Source organism: Terrapene carolina, unplaced genomic scaffold, assembly GCF_002925995.2.
Source record: "Terrapene carolina triunguis isolate 2854851 unplaced genomic scaffold, T_m_triunguis-2.0 Scaffold782, whole genome shotgun sequence".
Lineage (NCBI taxonomy): Eukaryota > Metazoa > Chordata > Testudines > Emydidae > Terrapene > Terrapene triunguis.
In genome coordinates, this window is record NW_020665133.1 from 1162345 (window position 1) to 1188285 (window position 25941).

Sequence of the window (25941 nt, forward strand, 5' to 3'; positions counted from 1 at the left end):
TGGATTCTAACCTTTTGGGATGATTCCAGAGAGACTTTTGCAAGCTTGCAGACTGATCCATCACTGCTACAAATCTGATATAAGGACCTTGCAAGCATTTGTAATATATATAATCTTTTAACCATTCAATAGTGGTAGCCGTGTTAGTCTGTATCAGCAAAAACAATGAGGAGTCCTCCTGGCACCGTAGAGCAGGGGTCCCCAATGTGGTGCCCGCGGGTGCCATGGCGCTCGCCGGGGCGTCTAAGTGCACCCGCGTACTGGCCGGTGGATGAGCATCCGCCGAAATGCCGCCGAGAAGCAGTGTCATCCAGAGGCGTCGCCATCGAAATGCCGCCGCGGGCGCCAGAAGGCTCTGAGCAGCCAGGAGCGAGGGAGAACCCCACAGCTCTTCGCTGGTGGCTGCAGCTCCTGGCCTCTGGCAGTAGGGGACCCCACAGCTCAGGGCTGTGAGGGAGGGGGAACCTGGAGCTCCCAGCCAGGTCCCTGCAGCTGCCCAGCAGCTCCACTTTTGTGATGGATCTTTTTAGTAAAAGTCACGGACAGGTCACCAGCTTCGGTGAATTTTTCTTTATTGCCCATGACCTTCCGTGACTTTTACTAAAAAGATCCGTGAAAAAATCTTAGCCTTAAGTATAACCCATGTTTATAAAAATTATAAATATGGAAACAATAAGCATACAGGATTGCATATTAAATACATATAACAATGTTTCATTCATGTTACAAAACATGTAGCACACAGTGCTTGGTGGCTAATGCTGTGGCTATCACAGGTTGGTGTAGTCATGATTCTCTTTGTTTTCCCCTGGCATGGAGGGGTAGGGGGAAGAGTTCATGCCACATTGATGGGCATAGGGAGCAATGACCATGGAGTCTTCTATGGATTGGAAAGGCTGCTGTGCCCAGGGTCTTTGGGCATGTTGCTCAGTAATGTCCCTGATGTGATCCAGATTGAACTTTGGGGTGGTAAACAAGGTCATTCCAGCAGATCTCATGTGCCTTGGTAAGTGACACGAGGCAAAAGACAGATACAGAGAAGTTAAGTGACATGCCCAAAGTCACTCGGCCAGTCAGTGGCAGGGTGAGACTAGAACTGAAAGGTTCTGGCTCCCAGGTCCTAACTCCAGACCACTAGACAATACTACCCATGAGAGTTGAGAAACACACTGTCTGCCTTCTACCCTTAAGCAAATTAAGACCCTGAGGTCACTTGAGTACTGGTCTGAAATTTGTTTTCCTCGGTGTACACGTCCTGTGTGCCCTCCATTGTATAGGCATAGGAAGGAGAGGATGGTGTAGGGTTAAATATCTGCAAGATTTGTGTTAGGACATTAGGAAAAGCTGATGGTTTTATTAGCATTTGTAATGTTTCCATATTCAATATTTAATTATTAACATGCCAACATTTTCTTCCTGGAAAGTGTGACTAGAGTAAACTCTTGGAAGGTTCAGTCGACTTCCCCTTCAAATAATGTGATAGGTTGTTTGGAAAGCTGCAATCTTAGCAGCACTTCTGTCATGTCTGTTAAATTATGAATTTTAAAACATGAATTATTAATGTTTAATTTTATTTGGCAAACACCACAATTAAACAGCCCCTTAGCCTGAGCCCTGTGAGCCTGAGTCAGTTGGCACGGTCCAGCTGGAGGTGTCCAGTTGTAGTGTAGACATACCCTTAATGTCCATTTTGATTCAATATGCTTTTTTTTTCTTATCTGGTCATCTGTGTGTTATGTGTTTGTCTTTCGATGGTATTATGAACGATTGAAGCTTTCCTTCAAAGGCGTATGAATATGACATGTAAATATATAAATGTATGAGTTCTGCTAATTGAATTTAATTTTACAAATGAATAGAATTCAAGCAATTCTACAAACAAAAAAAAATACATTTGTTTACTTTGGTCTTTAATGCCTGATGACGTTGAAGCCATAGATCAGATCTAAGATATTATTGCATATCTAGGGAAAATCACCTTTCCAATGATATAAGACAACCCTTAAATCCTGACAGTCCAGGGTGAATCTATGTGCAGCCACTGGCCCCAGTTTGTCTGTCTGTCTATCTATGACAAAACATTAAAAACATCTCACAGACTGCTGAGGTCCACAGAAAAATTCCTTTTTAAGGGACTGATCCAAAGCCCACTGAAGTCATTGGGATCAGTGGGGTTTGGATCAGACCCTAAGCGGAGAACTTCTTCAAACTATTGAACTTTGGGAAAAAAGGCTTTTATCAAAAGGGATCTTTCTTCTGAGATGATTTATAGGTGGATGGAAATTATTCAGGACTGAATGTAACCATTGAGATTATCAAGATGTCACAAGTCAAAGCCTGGGAAGAGTGCCCTGGTTTCAGTAGCACAGTTAGGTTTTTGACAGATATATACCACTGATCTCCTAGATTCCAACTGAGCATTAAAAACACTCCTGGCTTGGCTGGTGCTAAGACACAAAAGCAGAATTTTCATTCCAAGAAATGTGATAAGCTCCAAGAGGAGGCTTGAAATACGGGATCTTCCCCAGGAATGCAACTACTTGAGGTCAGTCTCTTTCTGTCTCTGTGTCTCTCATGTGGGGTCCCTCCTGCTGCCCATGGCGGCTGGGAGCTGCCGGGTCCCTCCTGCCACCCATAGTGGCTGGGAGCTCCAGAGATCTTTCTGCCACCCCCAGCAGCGGGGAACTGTGGAGTTGGCAGGGAGCTGCGGGGGTCCCCCACTACTTGCAGTGGCCAGGAGCTGTGGCAAACCCCCACTGCCTCAGAGCTTGGGGGCCCCGCTGCCTTGGGTGGCGGCGGTATCCTGCAGCTTCCAGCCGCCTGCAGGCTAACGTCATGGAGGTCTTCGGAAGTCACAGATTCTGAGACTTCTGCAGCCTCCGTAATAAAATAGTAGCCTGAGTCATATTCTTACGGTGCTGCTAAACTGTTTTTAACTTGTATATTTGCACTTTGTTTCCTGTTTCTTTGCACACAATAAAGTTATATTTTTGGAAACTCAGAGAATATTTATTAGTTTATACCAAGCATAAGTGACACTTTACAAAGTTCATTACAAGAGTCAATAACCTATCCATATTTAAGATCTTTACACACTAGGCTCACTAATTCATAAAAGTATCACACAACACTACTATGTCTGACTGTTAAAATGCTCTTTTTAGGCCTTCTTTAGCTGTACAGCTCCATGGTTGGCTCTTTTAATAGCTGTTATGCACTGTGCAACAGGAGATGCTTAATGGCATTGCACATTTGGATGAGAATGGCCCTCACTGTGGATTTTCCAACTCTGGACTGACTGCTCACTAACTCGTAACAATCTGGTGTTGCAAGCTTCCAAGGCATGATCGCCACTTGCTTCTTCATTGTCAATGCAGCTCTCTTTTGGTGTTCATGCGCTGGGATGAGCTCGGCACACAGATCCAGGAATATGGCCTTGTGCATCTGAAAGTTCTGCAGCCACTGCTCATCATCCCAAACCTACATTACGATGCAATCCCACCAGTCAGTGCTCTCTTCTCAGCCCCAGAAGCACCAATCCCCATGAAGATGCTCTGTGAATGCCAACAGCAACCCAACATTTTTATCTGCAGCATCCAGCAGCATCTAGTCACCATCATCAGATATCTCTTCTTCCTCCTCACACCACCAGTTGCAACACTACTTCTTGAAATTCCACAAAGACAGTAGAATTGTGTGTCTGGTTAAAAAACCTGCCAACAATCCAGCTTTCAGAAATGGAAATATTTTCCTCTCCAGAAGGCTGCTTGTAACAGGTTCCCCAATGTTAAAGTTAGTTCTGGAATTTGATTCCTCTGGGTTTAGTGTGTGTTTATAAGCTTGACAAGCCTAACCTGTTCTTTAACTTCAGTTGGGCATGTGTTAACTGACAAGAATGGTACTTGTCCTGCAATGTCAGGCTTGTATTGTACAGTAATTGCCTCAAACGCCAGAGAGAAAACAAAGTTTAAGAAATCAGTGGGTGGAAAGTTTAACTGCAGATATCTGATTATGATAGGCACTGGTTGTCATTCTGGTAACCAGATCCCCGTGTCTTTTCCTGTAACAGAATAGGAGACATTTATTTTTGTATTATACACCAGCTGCATTTTCACTCCATGTGAACATTTGTGACACTGGTTTACAATGAAAGGGTTGTTGTGAAAAAAGATGTTAGGGGAGTGTGACCTGGTGGCCCTGAGCACAGGCCTGGCAACCAGGAACATTTTGGTTCTGACTTGGACACGAAGTCCCTCTATGTTCTAGGGAAAGTCACTTAGGCCATGATCCACAAGGGGACTCAGGGACTGCAATACTGAGTGTCACAACACCTAATTTTTAGGTGCCTAGAAAATCACAGGAACAGCACTGAGATCCACCAAACTTGAGTCAGGCGCCTAGGCGCCTATACAAACCGCCTAAGTTAGCCAGTAGGTGATGCAGACAAAAGAGGTGTGTGCTAAGTCCCACCCCTCTCTGAGTTGGGCATCTAAATCCAGGTTTCAAAGAGGCACCTCGCTCTGCTTGTGACTCATGAACCTGGAGAAGAGAAGCATTCTGCCACCCAACCAAGTTGTGTGTGGGTCCATCAGCAGCTGCTTAACTCCACATGAAACAGCCATGAGTGTGGGGAAAGAGGCAGCCCCCCTTTGTAACCTTTAGTCCAGGAGTTAGGGTACTCACTCAGGCTAATAGAAGACACCACTTCAAGTCCCTCTTCTGCCAGAGTGGGAGAAAAGATTTGAAGGGATTTGCCAGCACTAGGCTATGGAAGATGCTGATGTTGGGGGCATCCCTCCATCTCCCATTGAAACTATTCCACTTTAATTTACTATGAATTGGGACAGAGAAAAAGTTAGAATGACCTCCTCTTTCCAGCTCTTTGTGTGGAGCTAGGTGGCCTTCAATGCACCTACTGGATCAGGCCCTCCATGCAACTTAGGTGGCCAAACATCTATTGTTCCCTGGTGCCTGGATCACTCTGGGGCTTAGGCAGGAGCTAGGTGCCCAGGTGCCTAGAATGAGGCAGCAAGTGTGGTTGCTTAGAGGCAGAAATGTAGGCACCTAGGAAACTTTTACTGCAAAAACTTAGGTACAAAGTAACTTTAGTAGCCCACAGGGTTAAACGGCAGTCATGTGGGACTTTTCTGCATAACAGTTATGCCTAAAAACAGGATTAAGGCACCTAAATACTTTCATGGCTCCCACACTTACTTCTCTGTTCCTGTTTATTCATCTGTAAAATGGGGATAATAATACCTCCCTCACAATAGGGTTGGGAGGTTTAATTAATTGTTTGTAAAAGTGCTTTGAAGATGAAGTCTGCTATGTACTAAGCACAGCCACAGACTTTTGATCTGCATGATACAAACACTTTGGAGAAAAAGTCATATTCCAATTGTCTGCCACACTGAAAGGAGTTTTATTTTTAAACGATTTCTCAGGTTGGGCGTGGGATCAGATCTTTACAGATTACTGCTATAGCCAGAATTGTCCTTGTGCTTTTTGCACCCAAAAGAACTGCACAGCTGAAACTGAAAGCTAAGTAACTTTTGGATGTTTCTCTCTGCCTTTGGGCTTGTCCACACGGAAAAGTTTTGCCAGTTATACCAGTATACTTACACTGGCATAATTGAGCCAATATAGTTATACCAGTATACACTCCTATATGCCCAGTTATTCCAGAATAAGAGTGGCTTGATTTGGTTTAGTTTAAAATCCTTCCTGGCCAACAAAAGCTAAAGCAAAGGCAGCCCTCTGATATTTAAACACAAGGGGTTATAGCAGTAACTAAACTGGTTTATATTCACACCTTAACTTATACTGGTATAACTTTCCCATGTACACAAGCTCTTAGACACAAAGGTCACATGGAAGTTCTAGGCTTTATTCCCTACTCTGGCATGGACTTTTGTGTGAATTTAGACAAATCACACATTTTCTGGGCCTCATTTATTCCACTTGCCTCTCCCACCACATGTGGGCTGGGAAGTTTAACTTACTCAAGTTTGCAAAGTACTTTAAGATCCTCGGGTGGAAAGCACTATACATGTACAAGTTATTGCTATACTCAGAGCCCTCCAATTGCCAGTGAACTAGAAAAGACTCAGAAGGATAAGTTACAGGCTGCATTGTCATCTTCCACAGGGGAAAAAAAAATCTAACCGTCCTTTTTTGTAAAAATCTCCTTTTATTATATTACATAACATCTTATCTGCTTTGCAGCTGATGCTCCATTCCTGCATCCCTGTTGCAACAACATTTTGCTGTTGTTCTAACCTGGGACTAAAAACACACCACCACATCATGAAGCATTTAGTACAATAGGACAATTGTAGCCATGGGTTTTGCTCACATACCAGGCATATTCAGCAGGAGTGCAGCAGTTAAGCCTTTGAAGTTAGGTAGCACTATTCATGCAGCCAGCATAGTGCTGGAGATTTTGTTTATTTCATTCAGTGAGGTGGTACAGCTCTGGGAAAGTGCTACCACCATGGTGCACAAGGAAGAATCACAAACCTCCCATTGACTTTCCTTGGCACTGAATCAAGCCCCTTAATGATTTACTGGCTATTGAAAGCCCAGCTAATCATGTCATTCTAGAGAGACATCTGCTACCAATGTCAGCAAACCCTATGGTTGCTGACATCTGAGGGATGAGATATATGGAGGCAAAGTGCCCATCAAAGGCCCTGCTATGTCCTTCTCTGAGTCAGGTGCAAAGGCAGCCATTGTGTTCCAGGCTGTGCTCCTTTTTCAGCATCAGTAGAGCCGAGGTGGCCAAGGTTCACCCAAGGGCCCTGCTGGCAATTGGCCAGGAACAGAAAGGCTGCGCCTACCATGGATGATGTGGGACATGCAGCAGCCCTCACCTTCAGAGGGAAGCACAGCGAACGGAGGCTGCAAACTGTTTATTTGCCTGGCTGCTCCCGTACAGAGCGGGCATCGCAGGCCTTTGTCTGCAGCAGCCCTGGGCACAGACAGTATCAATGCCGCAGGCGAGACACGGGGACCCTCTTCAGAAACCCGGCACTCAGGGGTGGGGCGGCCTTCCCCAGCGCTTCACTGGGGCCAGGGCTCAGCCCCGCCCCCTCCAGGCGTTACCCCGCCCCGGCAGTGCCCCGTGCCGCGGGGCGGGGCAGGAGCCGCCTCCGCGAGGGGCGCTGGGTCCCTCCAGCTGGGGGAGCGGACCTAGGCCCGCGGGGAGAGCCAGGCACTAGGCCAGCGGAGGGGATCAGCGGTCCTAAGGGAGCGAAGACTCCGCTACTATCGCGTTTCCTGCCTGTGGCGGAAGCGCTCTTTGACCCCGGAAGTGTCAGGCCGAGGGAGGCGGGGCTGAGCTGTCAGAGCCGGACTCGCCGGTAACGGACCGGAGCGACCGGTAAGTGCGCGGGGACTGGCTGGGTGGCTCGGCTCGGGGCGGTGCCGGTGGGTAGGGAGGTGGGGCTGACTGGGGGCAGTGGGACAATTCGGGGACAGCTGGGTGGGTTTGGGGGGCCGGTGCCTGTGGCTGGGGGCAGCGGGACAGTTGGGGGGCAGTGGGGTAGGTCAGGGGGCCGGTGCCTGTGGGTGGGGGGCTGTGGGTAGGGAGGTGGGGCTGACTGGGGGCAGTGGGACAATTGGGGGGCAGTGGGGTAGGTCGGGGGGGCCGGTGCCTTTGGGTGAGTGGGTGGGTGGGGGCTGTGGGACAGTTGGGGGCAGCGGGGTGTGTTGGGGGGCCGGTGCCTGTGGGTGGGGCAGTGGCTGGGGGGCAGTGGGACAGTTGGGGGACAGTGAGGTGGGTCGGGGGGCAATGCCTGTGGGTGGGGAGTTGGGGATGGCTGGGGGGAGTGGGACAGTTGAAGGAGTTGGGGACGATGCCTGCATGTGGAGGGAGGTGGGGGTGGTGGGGTGGGGGTGTTTCTTTAATAATATGTGTGACCTGTGTAACATCAGTGCAGGTTTGCAGCCACTTTCACAAGTCACTGGAGCTGTACCACCAAGTCCCTCATTTTAATCAGCACTGTTGTGTTATTTGATGTAGCATATGAGGGCCAATGTGACATCTTGTCCCGCAGGTGTCTCCTGTCTTCTGCACCTGAGCGTACGTCCCCTGGGATCCCTCAGGAGATAGGTTATAAACAGCATTTCAGTGTGACAGGACTATGACACTTACTGAAGAGCAATTCAGTCTTCCCTTGGCAGAGCTGCTCGGCTTTTACACTAGTTCCATCTGCTGACGCAGCCCCAAACCTATACAAAGGGAGTTGTGTCCTCAAGGCTTACACCAAAGCTCATAGGAAAATGTATATGTTAGTAGTCTTGCCTGATCCTTATGGATGCTCCATAGTTCAAGATTATTTGGCCCCTCCTTTTCATTTTTAGCTCAACAATCTATTGGTCGGCAGCCTAACTTTCATAGGTACTGAAAGGTCAACTCCTGTTGACTTCAGCTGGAGTTCTTGGTGCTGAGCACCAAGAAAATTAGGCTGCTGGTTTTTTTTTTAAAGGTGTGTGTGTGTATAGTAGATTTTTAAAAACAGTTTTTAGAAATTTAAGTGCAGAATTGATTTTGTGTCGAAGACTGGAAAATAATGTAATTTGTTTCACAATAAAAACAATATCCTTGTGGTTTTTCAGCCTCAGTGATTTATCATAGAAATGTGAAAATTCCTACATATCTATATTTTTAAAACACTGGTGGGAAGCTTACCATTTTAATTGCTTTTAGAATCCTATAAATAGTTCTCTTTCCCCCCCACCCAAGGACCGCAGTGGTTGTATATTGGGATTAGCATGGTGAAATATATTTGTTGTTAAATGGATTTTATAAGAAATCCTTTTGTCATAAAATCAATTTATCTAAAAGGTTAAACATTAAAGGTTTTGTCATCTAAAATTTCAGATGACAAATGGACAAAAGCCTCAGCCTTTCAGGGTATGTCTACACTGCACCTGGGAGCAAGTCTCCTAGCATGGGTACACAGATTTACCCTAGCTGGGCTCAAGCTAGTGTGCTAAAAATAGCAATGTGGATGTTCTGGCACAGGTGGAACCTCGGGCTCTCAAGCCCATCTGACCCCAAGGCTTCTGAGCCTGAGCTCCAGCCTGAGCTGGAACATCCACTTTGGTATTTTTAGTGCACTATCTTGAGCCCTACTAGTCTGTCTGCCTGGGCTAGAGGTTCACTTAGAGCTGTGGTGTAGATATACCCACAGAGTCTGTAATTTCCAGCTTATGCTTGGATGCTGCATTTGGATCCATGTGGGTGAACATGGCATACATGTGGTTCTGCCTGAGGATAAGGGTCCACAGGCGTTGATCTAACTTCAGGATCAGGGTCTTAAACTTTAACTTGAATACAACTTTTTAACAGCATTTGAAATAAATGATCATACTTTTATAAAACCGCAGAAATTAAATAACAAAAGCTTTGTTGAGCTTGTGGTTTCCAAGCTTTTTAATATTTGGGATTTTTAAGGATGTTTGTAATGGTACATCTTCTCTTGAATTGCCTTAGCAAAGTTTTTCATTTAATAGAACTAATTTTATAATAACAGTTTCAGTGAGAATACAGGGGCTTGTACAGAATCATATAAGCAATGGGCATAGAAGAAAGGTGAAAGCTAGAACATCTTTTCTAGTCTAATCTCATGTCCTTAAAAATATATATTATGTATATAGTCATTTAATAAACTTGCTTCATAAGAACACAGAATCTTCTTTTGATAACATGTTAGCAGGATGTCTTATGACTGCCCTTAGAATTTCTGACATCTGGACAGAGACTATTGCTACAGGGCTCTACAAAGGAGAGGTCTTAACAGGACTTTTCAGTAACCATGTGAGAATTATAAGCATTTACACAAAAGAAACTACACCAACAAAAATTCTTTTTGGTGCTCCTGTAGATGTCTTTGTGACTGCTTGGTGTAAATGCTGTAAAGAGAATATGGCTGTACTCTATAAGGCAAGGGGAATTGTGCTTTTTCTGTGGCCTATGCACCTAATCCTTGGATATCTCCTAAAGTCTGATGTTTGGTGGTGTAAAGGTTTCCTTTGTCTTGATGTGCTTCCAGCCTCTAGGGGTGTGTTTTATAGAAGGCTATAACCTGTCTTGTTTTGTTGTTGGTTAATTGTTTCTGTAAACATTTCCTCATACCGCTTTTATGTTGATGTTTGCCAAAGACAGAGAGAGCTCAGCACAATGCCAGTATTGCCCTTGGATGAACTCCAGCTGACAGAGACTGATCCAAAGACAGGGAAACTGAGGACTTCACCAGCATTGGTGAGCTGTGTTGTTTTTGAAATGAAAATATTCAACAAATTGTTCTCTCATTTCAAGAAGTGACTTTAGCAAAACTGGCTCTGGAACAAAAATTCAGTGAAATCCAAACAGCTTCCCTATAGGAGGAGGCTTTATTTGAAGTCTATATATTCATAGAATCACAGAATCTCAGGGTTGGAAGGGACCTCAGGAGGTCATCTAGTCCAACCCCCTGCTCAAAGCAGGGCCAATCCCCAGACAGATTTTTGCCCCAGATCCCTATAATGGCCCCCTCAAGGATTGAGCTCACAACCCTGGGTTTAGCAGGCTAATGCTCAAACCACTGAGCTATCCCTCCCCCCAATAGTGTATTGAAACTATTTGGGGCTTTTGTTCTATGGTGTATCCCAAGTTTATTATAAACGTAGTCTTCATTCCGAGAATTGCTTGATGGGTAGTGTTGATATTCCTGTAGTGGAGAGATATTTGAAACTCAGTTTAGAAGTTTAACTCTGAGGTGGAGCATCAGTGTTGGTTCCTCTGTGTCACCACATTCTGTGTGCTCGCCCATGTGGATTTGCAACCACAGGTTTAAGTCAGATCTCAGTGTAATGCGAGCTGCGGTAAAGGACGATAACCTGTTTGATTTCTGTACTGGATAGTCCAATCAGCTTGACTCTGGAAGGTGCTCAAGCATCAGTATTGAAAGGGAGAAACATTTCAAAGGAATGACTTTGAGCTGCTGCTGTTTGTTTTGGAGGTGTGGGAGTTGCTTGTCAGCTATTTATCTGAATGGGATACAAGGAGCAACATGTACTGAACTGTGCAGGATTCTGAAAATATTATTGGAAAAATAAGGATGATGCAGAACACTGATCTGCAGTGTTTTAAAGAGTAAAGAGCGGGGAGAACTGCCAGTGAACATAAGAGGATGGATTCCTGATAACCACACACCAGTTTCCTAAAAATATGAGAGATGTCCCTGGCTGCATAAATGGTTAAGAGGAATTCTTGTTTCTTGGTCCCTGGTTTGTTAACACATTGTCTTTTTGCTTTCTGTAGCATCCAGAAATGAAGGCTGATAGGTCTTTTGTGCTATATAAACCACCCCCTAAAGTCAGAGACCCTGCTCTAGTGGAGGAGTTCTTGGAACGAGCAAAATTCATTGCAGATGATCTGAACTGGCTTCTGGCTTTGCCTCATGATAAATTTTGGTGCCAGGTAATGTTACTGAATAGATAATAAATAAAAACCTGTGACTTATATGAGTGCTTAGAAAAATAAGTAGGTTTAATTAATGTGTCTGATGAAGGCTCATAATTGCCTTTTGTTGCTAGTACCCAAACATCTTAATTTTGGATCGTGTGACATTAAGATTGTAATATTTCCTTAAAGATTTTTGATAATTTTTAATGAATTTTAAAACTGCTAGTTTGGAATCAATGGACCATGGACTCCTCTGAACACCTTTGATCTCTTTGGCTCACTGATTAATTTAAATACCATGCACTGCATATGTGTCATGTGATGTGGTGTACTACTGTGTATGCTTCATCTTTCCTTCTCCCCACTTGCCTTTGTTCTGTTGTATTAGGTCATATTTGATGAGACACTTCAGAAATGCCTGGATTCGTACCTGTGCCATGCCCCTCGCAAGTTTGATGCATCATTTGATTTCCCTCCGGAGGTGAATGACATGCAGAAATGCCTTCATCAGAGTGTCTTCCTAACCTTCCTCAGAATGTCCACTCACAAGGAGTCCAAAGTAAATACCTCTTCTTCTTACCCTCACTGCACACTGTATGGCTTACAAAAATTGATAGACATTTTGGGAAACAAACTGTGTTTCCTATTCATCTCTCCCAGCTGCCTTCCTTTTTTAGCACCTATTTTTCTCATTCCAATAGTTTCCACAAAGATAGTCACCAATTAGCAAAGGATAGAACTATCTCAAGTGAATGCATTAATCTTTTTCACAAAGGAAAATGCTACTCTTAATAATAGGTTAGCGAGGTGTGGCATTATAAATGGGTAGTATAAGAGAATTTAAAGTAAGTTAGCCTTTGCAGGGCTGCATAAAAGGTGTGAGAGGCTGTCAGAGGCTCCTGTAGCCATGTGTTGGTGACCACTCTCATGCCGCCTGCTGCCCTGGTCCAGGCATCAAGTCATGCAACTCAGACTGAGACTTGTCTGTCATTGCACTTTCTCCAAATTTCTGCCTCTCCCTATGGTTGAAGTAAAATTGCATCTAATTACAATTTTCTTTGCATCAGAATGAAGGGTGTGTGAGTGCAGTGCTCATTAGCAGAGGTGAAAGTTTCACAAGAGCCTTAAGGAAACTCATTCTGTCCTCAGGTTTTAATAATTACTGACCTGTAATCCTCCTTGGTTTATTTTAAGAATATGCATTGTCATGATGGTCAATTTCAGTCTGTTTTGAGAAAAGATCTCAGTGTGGGTGTTGGAGGAGTGGGAAGAGAACAGATGAAAGAAGTGCTGTATCTTGTAGTTAGCATCACTTCAATAAAAGTACTCCACACTTCTGCAGAGCCTTTCATCTAAGCCAGAATACTGTACAGACATTAATCGATTAAACCTCACAGCTCCAATGAGGTAGCTAAGTATTTGGGTAAATTGAAGTCAATGGTTTGCCTGTTGCCACATAGCAAATTAGTGAGAGTGCTAAAAATAGAACCCAGCAATCCTAACTCCTTGTCCTCTGTATTAACTGGGAGAACACATGCAACACACCCTCTACCATTTGCTTTGGATGGATAATGTTTGCCATCATAAGTAAATCTTTCTTTTATTAGTCATTGCTTCCACTATTATTCTTTAAATTGGATACTTCTCCATTTCAGGAGCAATGAGAATTTTAGTTTGAAGACCTTTGTCATTTAGAATTTCAAAAACATTTCCAGCCTAACATGTTAGTTACACGAGTTATATCTGCAAGATGGAGTTGGTGTAGGGGTTTAGAGCACTGTGATGTAAATCAGGAGTCCTGGGTTCTGTTCCTATCTGCCACTGATGAAGTGATCTTAGGCAAGGAACTTAATTCCTCAGTGCCTTGGCTTCCAAATCTGTAAAATGCTTGCCTACCTCACAGGGGTGGTAGTTTTGAAGTGCTTTGAGGTACTTGAGTTAGAGAATGTATAAGTATTATTATTACTGTAAATGCTGTAATCCTTGCAGAGTTAGGGTTACCATACATCTGGACATTTTTTCTTTTTTGATCCTCCACCCTCTGTCTGAGTGGATTTTTCAAATAAGAGGCAATGTCTGGATTTTTGTGAGCTAACTAGCTGATGTTGCAGCTCAGAAAGAGCTGTCTCCATGTCATGATTGGTCCCTGCAGCTGCAGCTGATTGGTCACTTCCTTGCAGCCACAGCAACCCCTGCAGCATCCCTCTCTTCTAGTACACACACACCCCTCCAGCCTCCCCCAGATACCCCCTCCCAGTACACCCCCCTCCAGCATCCTCTAAATACCCCCTTCCACTCCCCCCCCAACTCCCTCTCCCACAGTGTCCTCTTTATGGGAACCTGAAATATGGTAACCGTATGCAGAGTAGAATATGGATTCTCTTTCAAGTTGTTAAAAGTTTATTTTGTCTTTTTTTTGTTTTTAAATGTGTTTTCTCTTGTTTTTAATAGGAACACTTCATCACACCCTCTGTTTTTGGAGAAATTCTTTACAATAACTTCCTGTTTGACATCCCTAAGATTCTGGATCTGTGTGTGCTCTTTGGGAAAGGAAATGGCACCTTACTTCAGAAGATGATTGGTTAGTCAAAGCTAGGAGCAGCTTGCGGCTTTCTAGTTGTTCTCTGAAAGGCAGGCATTGAAGGGGGTGGGGTTGCTACTGAGTGTAGCAACCTCAGAACAAACTCTTCCTTATAAAATAAGAAGTTTTGATTTCTGAATAAGATGGGTTTTCTTTTACTTTCTTGTGAACCATCTTTATTTATGGGTGATATGGGGAGGGGATTACACTTTGCTGTTTGGGAGAACTAAGTTTGTTTCATAGTCCGTCTTGCTTCCTAAGTTAGATCTGCTACAGGGTCTCTTTATTGCTCAACAGTAACTCCTCTGGCTAGTTAAAATGCAGCACTGAGGCTGTAAAGGGACTCTGTGGGTGAAGAGACAGTCCGAAAAGTCTTATTCTTTGCAGGATGAGGGAAGGGGGAGCAGTCTGACTGCTAAGAGTGGGCCTTTTGCTCCTGTAGCTGGCAGCTAGACAAAACACACAATGTGATTGTTCTGTGACTACAGAGAGCTTTAACTGGAAAAATAGAACTTGATTTTCATAGAGTCCTTGTTAGCTGCAAAGTATCTCAAAGCACTTTACCAACTGCTGACACAGGTAGTGCAGTGATGATTTCAAACACAGCAGCAATTATACATTTAGCAACAGCTCAGCCTTGGACATTAGAACCTGTTTTATGGTCAGAGGACGAGTTGGTCTGGACACTGCATTTATCCCTATTATTTTCACAAGGGACCATCTGCGATCCTTATCTTCCACCTGAGCATGTAGTTTTGGATACAATAAGATATAGAATCCTTCATCTAAAATTCAAAACCAGACTTTTCTGAAGTTTGAATAATTTAACTTTTTTCCTTCCTTTGAAAGATGGCTATTGTTGGATTTCTAATCCAATCCAAGTTAAAATGGGAAGTACTGTATGAGAAATCTTGTGACACAGGCTGTTCAAACAAGATTTTTTTCCAAATTTCCAGGCCTAAACACTTTAACTTTTGAATGCTGATCTTTCTCCTCTTGTCAAAATGTATTTTTTTTTAAGTCTAAGTTTCAAAAACCTAGTCTAAATGGTACATGCAACTACTGTGATTACGTGTGCAACAGCAGTAATTGTGCACACAGATGTCCTGTGACATGTCTCCCTGACTGTTTGTGTATGCACTCATGGTATCTGCATGTGCAATTCAGGTGTGCAAATGCAAAAAATCAGATTTTTCCTGTCCTTATTCTTCTCTGTGAAATCTGTTTCACAGGTCTCACACACCTGTGTAAATTCTTCAAGAGGTTAGTCCTTGTGGTGGAACCATGGTAATCTGCACAGCATGTCTGGTAATTCACGGAAAAAGGGCAATCAATGTCTCTCCACTATTCAATTAAGATTTTACAGCACTCTGCTATTCTGCAGAGTATTTTGAAAAGATAATGAGAGCAATACTTAGTCTTATATTATTAAGATAAGGCCTCATTACCTTTAAAAAATATTCTATAGAACATTTACTGGCGTACATGGAATCAGCAATTAAAACTCAACTATAGCTGTCAAATAAAGGAACTAGGAGCATTTAGTGATATTATTTACTGACTCAACCAACAGTGCAGTGCTTGAATCATCTAGCGCCTCAGACACTGTATTCTAATGAACATTCTCATTACCAGCCCTCCAAAGGTTCTTAAGCAAAGTAAGCTGTGATGGGATAAGAGGAAAGGTCCTCTCAAGGATTGGTAACTGGTTAAAAGATAGGAAAAAAGGGGTAGAAAAAAATGGTTAGTTTTCAGAATGGAGAAAGGTAAATAGTGGTGTCCCCCAGGGATATGTACTGGGACCTGTCCTATTCAACATATTCATAAATGATCTGGAAAAAGGAGTAAAGAGTGAGATGGCAAAATTTGCAGATGATACAAAACTACTCAAGATAGTTAAGTCCCAAGCAGACTGTGAAGAGCTACAAAAGGATATCACAAAACTGGGTGACTGGGCAACAAAATGGCAGATGAAAGTCAATGTTGATAAATACAAAGTAATGCACATTGGAAAACATAATCCCAACTACGCTTATAAAATGATGGGGTCTAAATTAGCTGTTACCACTGAAGAAAGAGATCTTGGAGTCACTGTGGATAGTTCTCTGAAAACATCCACTCAATGTGCAGCTGCAGTCAAAAAAGCGAACAGAATATTGGGAATCATTAAGAAAGGGATAGAAAATAAGACAGAAAATATCATATTGCCTCTATATAAATCCATGGTATGCCCACATCTTGAATACTGCGTGCAGATGTGGTCGCCCCATCTCAAAAAAGATATATTGGAATTGGAAAAGGTTCAGAAAAGGGCAACAAAAATGATTAGGAGTATGGAATGGCTTCCATATGAGGAGAGGTTAATAAGATTGGGACTTTTCAGCTTGGAAAAGAGACAACTAAGGGGGAATATGATAGAGATCTATAAAATCATGACTGGTGTGGAGAAATTAAATAAGGAAGTGTTATTTACTCCTTCTCATAACACAAGAACTTGGGATCACCAAATGAAATTAATAGGCAGCAGGTTTAAAACAAACAAACGGAAGTACTTTTTCTCACAATGCACAGTCAGTCTGTGGAACTCTTTGCCAGAGGATGTTGTGAAGATCAAGACTATAACAGGGTTCAAAAAAGAACTAGATAAATTCATGGAGGATACGTCCATCAATGGCTATTAGTCAGGATGGGCAGGGATGGTGTCCCTAGCCTCTGTTTGCCAGAAGCTGGGAATGGGTGACAGGGGATGGATCACTTGATGCTTACCTGTTCTGTTTATTCCCTGTGGAGCACCTGGCATTGGCCACTGTCGGAAGACAGGATCCTGGGCTGGATGGTCCTTTGGTCTGATCCAGTGTGGCCGTTTTTATGTTCTCCAGCTGCACTGAACTGTTAGGAGATGGTCAGCTGTATAGGAACAAGCACTGTACTTGTGGTGGGTATAGGTCAATAGTTCCACCCTGGGTGGTTACAAGTCTTATTTTTAGAGAAGATGTTGTGGATAGTACATAAGGACGTTGCTTGGTGTGAGGCTGCTTGTTGGGCTGGACATTTGAATGAATCTGGAATGGATTTTTTCCTCCTCTCCTTTCAGAAAACATCTTCACTCAGCAATCAAGTTACTTCAGTGACTTGAATGAAACAGTGCCCACAATCCTCCAGGTACTGCCTCTTTATCTGGCTTGGGGTGGTTTTCTGAGCCCCCAGGGGAGGCTCTGACACAGTCCCAGGAGGTATAGTTGCAGGCTGGCAGAATGTTTGTGTTTCTTTGTATTTGATCCCCTTAGTTCTACCAACTTATGTTAGATAGCTTTTATCTACAATGGTTACTTACAGCTAACCCCCTTACATCCTACCTGTTTATGACACTCTCCTTGCTGTGAATCCTTGGGACTTCCTTTGCTAGATAGTTCATATAGGAAGTGCCCATTTTCCCCTCCCCAAATCAAGAAACTGACACATTTACACTAGTGATAACACCCAGTAAGCTCACAGGAGAGAATGAAAATATCTTTGGAACCAAGATACATAAATTGCTCCTATACAGATATTAGCCAGGTCCAATGTTCTGAGCTTTCGTTGCTCTGAGCAGTAAGAATTTCCCCAAGCTGACTGGGCTATGCTCATATTTAATTTGAATATGAATCAAGATGCCTGGGCATCATTGCAATGGGAAAATTTGTGTTTTAGTCCTCAAACAAATAATTTTTAAAAAGTCATTTTGCCAAGAGAGCTGGGATGGCTTTCTGTTCTCTTTGAACTCCGGTGTCTCCATCTCCATCATGCTTTGGGTGTGCTAAACTCAGCGGTCCAGGAGCACTCATGTGAGAGATGGTGTCATGTGTAGAAGTGCTCTGTGATGCCAGATTATCCATTCAAAACAGTTATTTGAAGGGCAGTGAAGATTCTGCCCATTGTATGTGGTGTATGTCTTGAAGCAATTACTTTGGGTTTACAGAGCTCTGCTTTGCATACTGTGTGTTAGATGTTTTGTTAGTTAACATTGTCACAGAAAGAGCATCAGTATATTTGCATGCACGCATATACCAGTCCAAAGAAAAACACTTGGTGATTATAAGGAAAAGCAGTATAAACCCAAGTATTCAACTTCAAAAAATGCCTGTAGTCCCTCTGTTCATCTTATAACCAGCTCTGGTGGGGGCCTCCAAAGTTGCAACTCTCCAAAGATGCAACTGTAATAGAGTTGTTTCTTAAGTTCTAGGCCAGGGATCGGCAACCTTTGGCACGCGGCCCGTCAGGGAAATCCGCTGGCGGGCTGGGACAGTTTGTTTACCTGCAGCGCCCGCAGGCTCGGCCGATCGCAGTTCTCAGTGGCCGTGGTTTGCCGTTCCAGGCCAATGGGGACTGTGAGAAGTAGTGGACAGCACATTCCTCGGCCCACGCCACTTCCCGGAGCCCCCATTGGCCTGGAACGGCGAACTGCGGCCAGTGGGAGCTGTGATCAGCCAAGCCTGCGGACGCTGCAAGTAAACAAACTGTCCCAGCCCGCCAGCGGATTTCCCTGATGGGCCGCGTGCCAAAGGTTGCCGACCCCTGTTGTAGGCTGAGAGGGAAAGATGCAGGTAAATTTGTCCCTGCTTTCAGGTTAGGCAGCTCTCCATTGTGTGTAAATAGCAATGTCTTTTGTTCAGTTCAGCTGCCAGTCATAAAAGGACTACTGACAAGATAGAACACACCTGGGTGCATTTGCCTGTCTGATGTAATAATGGTTTGCTCTTTGTGATCCAGGTGTTCAACAACGTTCTGCAGGAGTGTGGCTTGCAATGTGATGGGGCCTCAGCCAAGCCCCAGAAACTGGAAGAAAGAGTCAAAGTGACTCCTAGTGCCATGCCTCTCCAGGTGGAGTTATTGCTGTAACCTTTCCCTCTGTGTACATCATTTTTTTTGCTAAGCTAATCACAGACTGTTAACCCCGCATTGAGTTCCCAGATACTTAGGTCTCATTCAGCATATGGTTCCTAGTCATTGTTTCAGTGCTTATCATGTGACTCAGAGTTCTGTATTCTTTGTTCTTCTATTCATTTTGGGTTGCCTTTCCCCCCATAAATGCTGGTATGAGCTTTATCTGCTTTCCTTTCCAACCCCTGCTAAGCAGTGTGAAAGGGCATATTGTGAAATAAAGCAATAACTGAATAACTGCAAAATAGCTTTATGATGTTGATCTTCCATTTATATAGCCCCTTCCTTCAAAATTATTATGTGTATAGCAGTGGTGCAGGGAAGGGCCCCATTGTGCTAGGTGCAGTATAAGCACATATTAAAAGAGTTTATAGTCTAATAATGTAAATCTCCAGGCACTTTAACTGTACAAACCATATATAGGATTAGTTTTCAAACTGGGAGGTGCACTCCCCAGTAGGGGCATGATGAGGTTATCAGGGGTATGAGGTTGCAGCTGGCTAAGTGTCCGGGAGAGGGGAACAGCAGGGAGAGCACACAGGGAGTCCCAGTGGTGGTGGAGGAGTGCAGGTCTACCCCAGACTCACACCACGCTAACCTATCCTATCTCCTAGAACTGGAAGGGACCTTGAAAGGTCATTGAGTCCAGCCCCCTGCCTTCACTAGCAGGACCAAGTACTGATTTTACCCCAGATCCCTAAGTGGCCCCTTCAAGGATTGAACTCACAACCCTGGGTTTAGCAGGCCAATGCTCAAACCACTGAGCTATCCCTCCCCTGCAGCCACTTCCTCCCCTCTCTTACTGCTGGGGACTCCCTGCGTGCTGTCCCCACTGTTACCCTGCCCACATGGCCCAGATGCCTGACTGGCTACAGCTCCATGTGTTTTTAAACCCTCTGATGCCTGCAGGAGTGAGGAGCTCTGGACATGGGGAAGGGAGAGCGAAGAGCCATGGTGTCCTCTGGGGATGAAGCCAGCCATTTCTTGCTGCCACCTGAGTGTGAGCTGTCTGCTCCCCTCAGTCCCTGCTCCGGATGGGTGGACATTGGGGGTGAGGTGGGGGCCTGTTATGTGATTCCCAGGTAGAAGGGGGAGCACAGCAAAGAAGTTTGGGAACCTCTGATATAGAGGAATCACTTCGGCTGCCACTGAAAGTGGACCATGTCAGCTCTTTAAGTGCAAACACTAATGCTGTGCAACCATTTAGGATAGAAGGGGAAGAATACTGTATCCAGCTGGACTTCTAGAGGGACTTAATGAGGTAAATTGCCATTATGCAAAATGGGCTTTGGCCAGGGCCCCCCTAATTTAACAAAAGTGCCTTGGAAACTTTAATGAGCATAAGTAGTCAGATGCTTTCATTATGCCTTCTGAGGGAGAAAAGGTCTAGTATAGATGTTGCCCTAAATATTTGTGGACTGTCTTATTTGTGCCATGAGTGGCACAAAGAAGAACTCTCTTCCCACCCTCAAAAGGGCAGCTTTTACGTGAACTCAGTGCGTTAGCACTAGTCTCCGAATACTAGGCTGCCAGGACAACTCGATGTGACTTTTTCCTCTCTTTGGATAATGAATAGTTCTTTCTCTACTAGGCATTGAAGGATATCGTGCTGTACTTGTGTGACACTTGCACCACCCTTTGGGCCTTTCTTGATGTCTTTCCCCTGGCCTGTCAGACCTTTCAAAAACATGACTTCTGTTACAGGTACGTGTCTAGTCCCTGACAGCTTGGCTTAGTGGAGTATAAATGCCGAGTGTGCTGTTTTGTCCTTTCCCTTTACATTTATCATTAAAAGAATAGGCTGCTCAGTTTATTCTGATGGCAGAGTAGTCTTTTGGTGAATAAAACAGGTCACTACAGGGGATGCCCAGAGTTTCCCCAATTGAGGATTACCTTGGCAATTTGCCAGGAGGCTGGGTTGTATCTAATTTCCATAAAATGGACCAGATTACAGCCGCTTCCTCAGTAATATTGCAGTGTGTCCTATAAAGACTTCAGGTTTTAGCACGCCATCTTGATCTGAGTGGAGGCAGCACTGTGTACTGGTCTCTGCAGGCTGTCCCTTTAACAAGGATGTGGGCAGCCACACACTAAGTTAGTCACTTTGGCCACAACTGCATTGATTGTGGATATTAATGATGATGTAGATTTAAAAATATGGCTTATTACATTTGGTAAGATAAGAGGTTTTAAGCTCTAAGAGGTGTAGGTTGCTGGAGGGGTATCCCCATTGTATGTGGTCATGCTATTGATGGTAGTCAGATTATTGGACTGGTGGTGAATGTTTAGACTGGCCAAACAGCTGCACTATGGTGTTTGGTAACCCAAAGGGAAAAAGCAATTGCTTTTAGTTCTGTTGTTGTTGTCTGAAATACACTAAAATGGCCCTGCCCTCTTTTAAGGGGACAGCTGCATTTTATTAATGCACTGTCAATCTGGACTAATCACTGGTCCTTTGGGGTATGGCAGATGAATACTGATTTGCATGTGTCCCTTTCTGAGAATCTATAAGGTTTCTAAATCAGCCTCTTGTCACTCTTGCTAATCGTCTGTCTCCTGACCTAGAAGTATGAACTGGTTTCTGCTATGTTGTTAAATTGGTGTCCTTGAGGCATGTTGACATCTTGATATGAGACCAATTGCAGTGTGTGTGTGTATCCTCTGCACACCATTTTGCAGTCTTAGCCTCTGTACAAAGAACTATAAACCATCAGTTGTAAACCCCTAGCAAATCATGAAGCAAACCCAGTTGTTTCTTGGTGTGGGCAAGTATATCTGCATCCCGTGATGCTTTGTCTCTAGGTAAAAATGGTATGTATGGGCTGTCTGGCTCTCAGAACCTGGTACTAGGCCAAAGTGGCTCCTTTGTTCCCTCCCTCCTTTCCCGAGACCAAAAGGAGCATGTGTTCTCTCTCCCTGCAAATGGGACCAAGCATGTCTGTCATCAGTCTAAGTCTGTGTAAGAGGAGATCTCACAGCAGTAAGAAAGGAGTTCAGTTTGGGTGCATCAGTCTGTCAACTCTTCATGGGCTGCAGATGTGTGTGCAGGATGCTCTAGAGTAGTGCAGATCGTTTGCCTAGTCAGCAGCAGGATGCTTTGAAACCATCTCATTTGGGTGCAGCTGTAGCGTAAGTGCTGAACAGATCCTTAGGGAGCTGCTGTTTCTGGGAATAAGCTATAATGAAACAAGGGTCAGAGCTGGAACTGTGAGGATCAGAGCTGGAACTGCTAGTAATTAGAGACTGGAGATATCAATATCAAGGTTCCCATTTGATTTGTCTTTTAATGAAGCATTTTAAAAACATCTATTGACAGTTCTTGTTTTATTACATGTTTTTGCAGACTGGCTTCATTTTATGAACTTGCAATTCCTGAGCTGGAATCTGCAATTAAGAGGAGGACATGTGAGGATAAGAGGTAAAAAGTGGCAGAGAAGGTTTGCCTATTCTTTTCAGAGAGAACCACCCCCACAGTAAATTAAAACATTCTTTCCCCTTCCACATCCATGCCCTTAGTCTCTCTCTGCCTTTCTTGGCTTCTTCTCAAGAGTCCTGAAGAAGAAGCTTTTCTGACTTCAAAAAAGCCTCTTTCCCACCTGGTGGGATTTTTAATTACCGTATATACTCGTTCATTAGCCCGTTCGTTTATAAGCCGACCCCCCAAAATGGTTAGGTAAAAATAGCAAAAACGGTATGACCCTTTCATAAGCTGACCCTATATTTCAGGGGTTGGCAAACTTTGGCTCCTGGCCCATTAGGGTAATCCGCTAGTGGGCCTGGACATTTTGTTTACCTGGAGCGTTCACAGGCACGGAGCCCCTCAGCTCCCAGTGTCCGCGGTTTGCCGTTCCCAGCGAATGGGAGCTGCGGGAAGTGGCGCGCCACTGGGAACGGCAAACTGCAGACACTGGGAGCTGAGGGGCTCCGTGCCTGCAGACGCTCCAGATAAACAAAACGACAATGTATTAGATATTCAATTCAATTCAAGTTTAAAATCATCAAATTTTGGTGTAGACCCGTTTATAAGCCAACCCCCGCTCTTTGATGCGTCACATTTTTACCAAAAATATTTGGCTTATGAACAAGTATATACGGTAAATCCTTTTCTACTTTCTAGGGAGAGGCACTGCATAGTGTACTATCCCAAGGTAGATGCATCCTAAACCTGTAATAAAGTGCAAGCATGTAAAAGAACCGGTATGCTTCCATTCATAGATTTGCCCCAGTGTGTTAGAAAACAAGAGTTCTTGCGAAGGTGGTTTAAATACCATTTGCTTAGCTAGTGAGAACCAAGGGTAACAGTGTTTAAAAAGGTTTCAGAGTAGTAGCCATGTTAGTCTGTATCCGCAAAAAGAACAGGAGTACTTGTGGCACCTTAGAGACTAACAAATTGGAATTGATATGCCAACTAGATACAATCAACTTAGGCTTGAATAAGGACTGGGAAGGGCTGAGCCGTTACAAACATTGAATCCATCTCCCCTTGTAAGTATTCTCACACTTCTTATCAAACTGTCTGTACTGGGCTATCTTGATTATCACTTCAAAAGTTATTTTTCTCTTACTTAATTGGCCTCTCAGAGTTGGTAAGACAACTCCCACCTGTTCATGCTCTCTGTCTGTGTATTTATATCTCCTCAATATATGTTCCATTCTATGCATCCGAAGAAGTGGGCTGTAGCCCACGAAAACTTATGCTCTAATAAATTTGTTAGTCTCTAAGGTGCCACAAGTACTCCTACCGTAGTGTTTAAAAAATGTTTATAGAGCAACTTTGTTTAGAATATGTATTCAAACAGATTGTGTAATGGTTCTGTCTGCTCCTTGCAGCAGAGACAAACTGGGGGCTTGTTTACATGAACAGTTAGACCAGGTTCTCAAACTTTTGTACTGGTGACCCCTTTCACACAGCAAGCCTCTGAGTATGACCCCCCCCCATAAATTAAAAACACATTTTTTATATTAACATTATTATAAATGCTGGAGGCGAAGCAGGGTTTGGGGGTGGAGGCAGACAGCTCGCAACCCCCATGTAGTAACCTTGCAACCATCTGAGGGGTCATGACCCCCAGTTTGAGAACCCCTTAGAGCCTGGCAAATTGGGGTGTGAATCTACCCCATATTAGCCTGCTGGGAGTCTGTCTGTGTGCACCCTGCTGATATGTTTAACAGTTTATTAGAGCGATTTGATCTAGTCCTGTTTCAAAGAGGACTAGCTCAAAGTGCTCTAATAGACTGTTAACACATGTCAGCAGGGTGCACAAGGTCAGTTAGAGTGTGGCAGGCTAGTGCGGAGTAGAGTCACACCCCAGCTCACCGTGGTCTAATTGTTCATGTCGACAAGCCCTAAGCATTCAAAATGGCTCAGCTAACACAGGTTCTCCTCTAAAGTGAGCAGGGCCCAAGCCACAGAGATGTTTTTTTTTTTTTTTTTCCCTTGTGTTGAGACTAACTCCATGCTCTCTCTCTCTCTGAAGCTTACTGGCTGACTTGTGGAGGAGGCTTTCTCATTCCAGGAAGAAGGTGGTGGAAATCTTTCATATTCTCATTAACCAGATCTGCCTCCAGCCCATCTTAGAAAGCAGGTACAGGCACTTTATCTATGTGGCTGAGACTGCAGTGTCTACTGGTAGGGTGCTATCTTTAGGAGTAACTCAGTTGCTTAATTGCTCTGTTGAAGAGAAGAGTCCTGAGATTTCCAGCCTTATTGATGAATTATTATTTATAATTTATATTGGGGTAGTGCCCAAAGGCCCCATTGGGATCAGAGTCCTGTTGTGCTGGGTGCTGTACAAAGATCTAGGATGAAACTGTCCCTGATCTAGAGCATTTACAAACTGGGCTTTGTTTTGACCCCTCCAGACAGCATAAGGCCATGTCCTAGTGAACATGTTCATATTGGCTACGGGATATGTTGTGACTTCTAGGCTAGTGCTTAGATATCATGAGGCTAAGCACTTTAGCAACACCTAAAATACATAGAAATCCACATTGTGTTGTAGCTCATTGAAGAATGTTTTTAAATCTAGCTATGGATGCTTTTGCCCTTATTCCATTTTCACCCCAGTGAAAAGCTACTGTGTAACGGTCCTCATCCCTAGATCTCCAAGTGCTGTACAAAGGGGGGTGAGTATCCCCATTTAACAGAGGGAGAAATTGAGGTACAGAGAGGTGAAGTGACTTACTCAGGGCCACGTGTGCTGAGTCACGAGAAGGATCCAGACCCTGGGACTTCTAGGCCAGTGCCCTTTCCATTGGACCATGCTGCCTTTACACTTGTCAGGGTTCCTTCCCCACTCTGCACTCTAGGGTACAGATGTGGGGACCCGCATGAAAGCCCCCTAAGCTTATTTCTACCAGCTTAGGTTAAAACCTGGTACGCTGCCACCACCAAGTGATTTAACAAGAAACAGGGAAAGGACCACTTGGAGTTCCTCTTCCCCCAAAATATCCCCCCAAGCCCTTACACCCCCTTTCCTGGGGAGGCTTGAGTATAATATCCTAACCAATTGGTTACAAAGTGATCAAAGACCCAAACCCCTGGGTCTTTGGACAATGGAAAAATCAGTCAGGTTCTTAAAAGAAGGATTTTATTAAAAAGAAAAGGTAAAAATCATCTCTATTTTCCATCCTGATTTTACAACTTTACAGGGTAATCAGATTCAAAGAGCCCAGAGGAACCCCCTCTAGCCTTAGTTTCAAAGTTACAGCACAACAGGGATAAACCTCCCTCTAGCAAAGGGAACATTCACAAGATGAGAAAACAAGGATAAACTAATACGCCTTGCCTGGCTATTACTTACAAGTTTGAAATATGAGAGACTTGTTCAGAAAGATTTGGAGAGCATGGATTGATGTCCGGTCCCTCTTAGTCCCAAGAGCGAACACCACCAAAACAAAGAGCACAAACAAAGGCCTCCCCTCCGCCCCCCCAAGATTTGAAAGTATCTTGTCCCCTTATTGGTCCTTTGGGTCAGGTGTCAGCCAG

At 44.1% G+C, this 25941-nt stretch overlaps 1 protein-coding gene across 3 annotated transcripts in view; it reads left to right on the forward strand.

Moving 5' to 3' along the window:
* Positions 1 to 7296: 7296 nt before the first annotated feature.
* Positions 7297 to 25941, forward strand: part of ASCC2 (activating signal cointegrator 1 complex subunit 2) — a 52654-nt gene continuing 34009 nt past the window's right edge. For 2 of the 3 annotated variants that reach the window (XM_026660457.2, XM_026660459.2), the window contains exons 1-10: positions 7297 to 7381; positions 10168 to 10267; positions 11309 to 11467; positions 11841 to 12011; positions 13904 to 14033; positions 17128 to 17195; positions 18783 to 18893; positions 20545 to 20657; positions 22297 to 22371; positions 24431 to 24538. In XM_026660457.2, the coding sequence (XP_026516242.1) occupies positions 10187 to 10267; positions 11309 to 11467; positions 11841 to 12011; positions 13904 to 14033; positions 17128 to 17195; positions 18783 to 18893; positions 20545 to 20657; positions 22297 to 22371; positions 24431 to 24538 (1016 nt within the window). In that variant the 5' untranslated portion in view covers positions 7297 to 7381; positions 10168 to 10186. The remainder of the gene's footprint in view (positions 7382 to 10167; positions 10268 to 11308; positions 11468 to 11840; positions 12012 to 13903; positions 14034 to 17127; positions 17196 to 18782; positions 18894 to 20544; positions 20658 to 22296; positions 22372 to 24430; positions 24539 to 25941) is intronic. The other variant, XM_026660458.2, reaches the window with a different exon arrangement.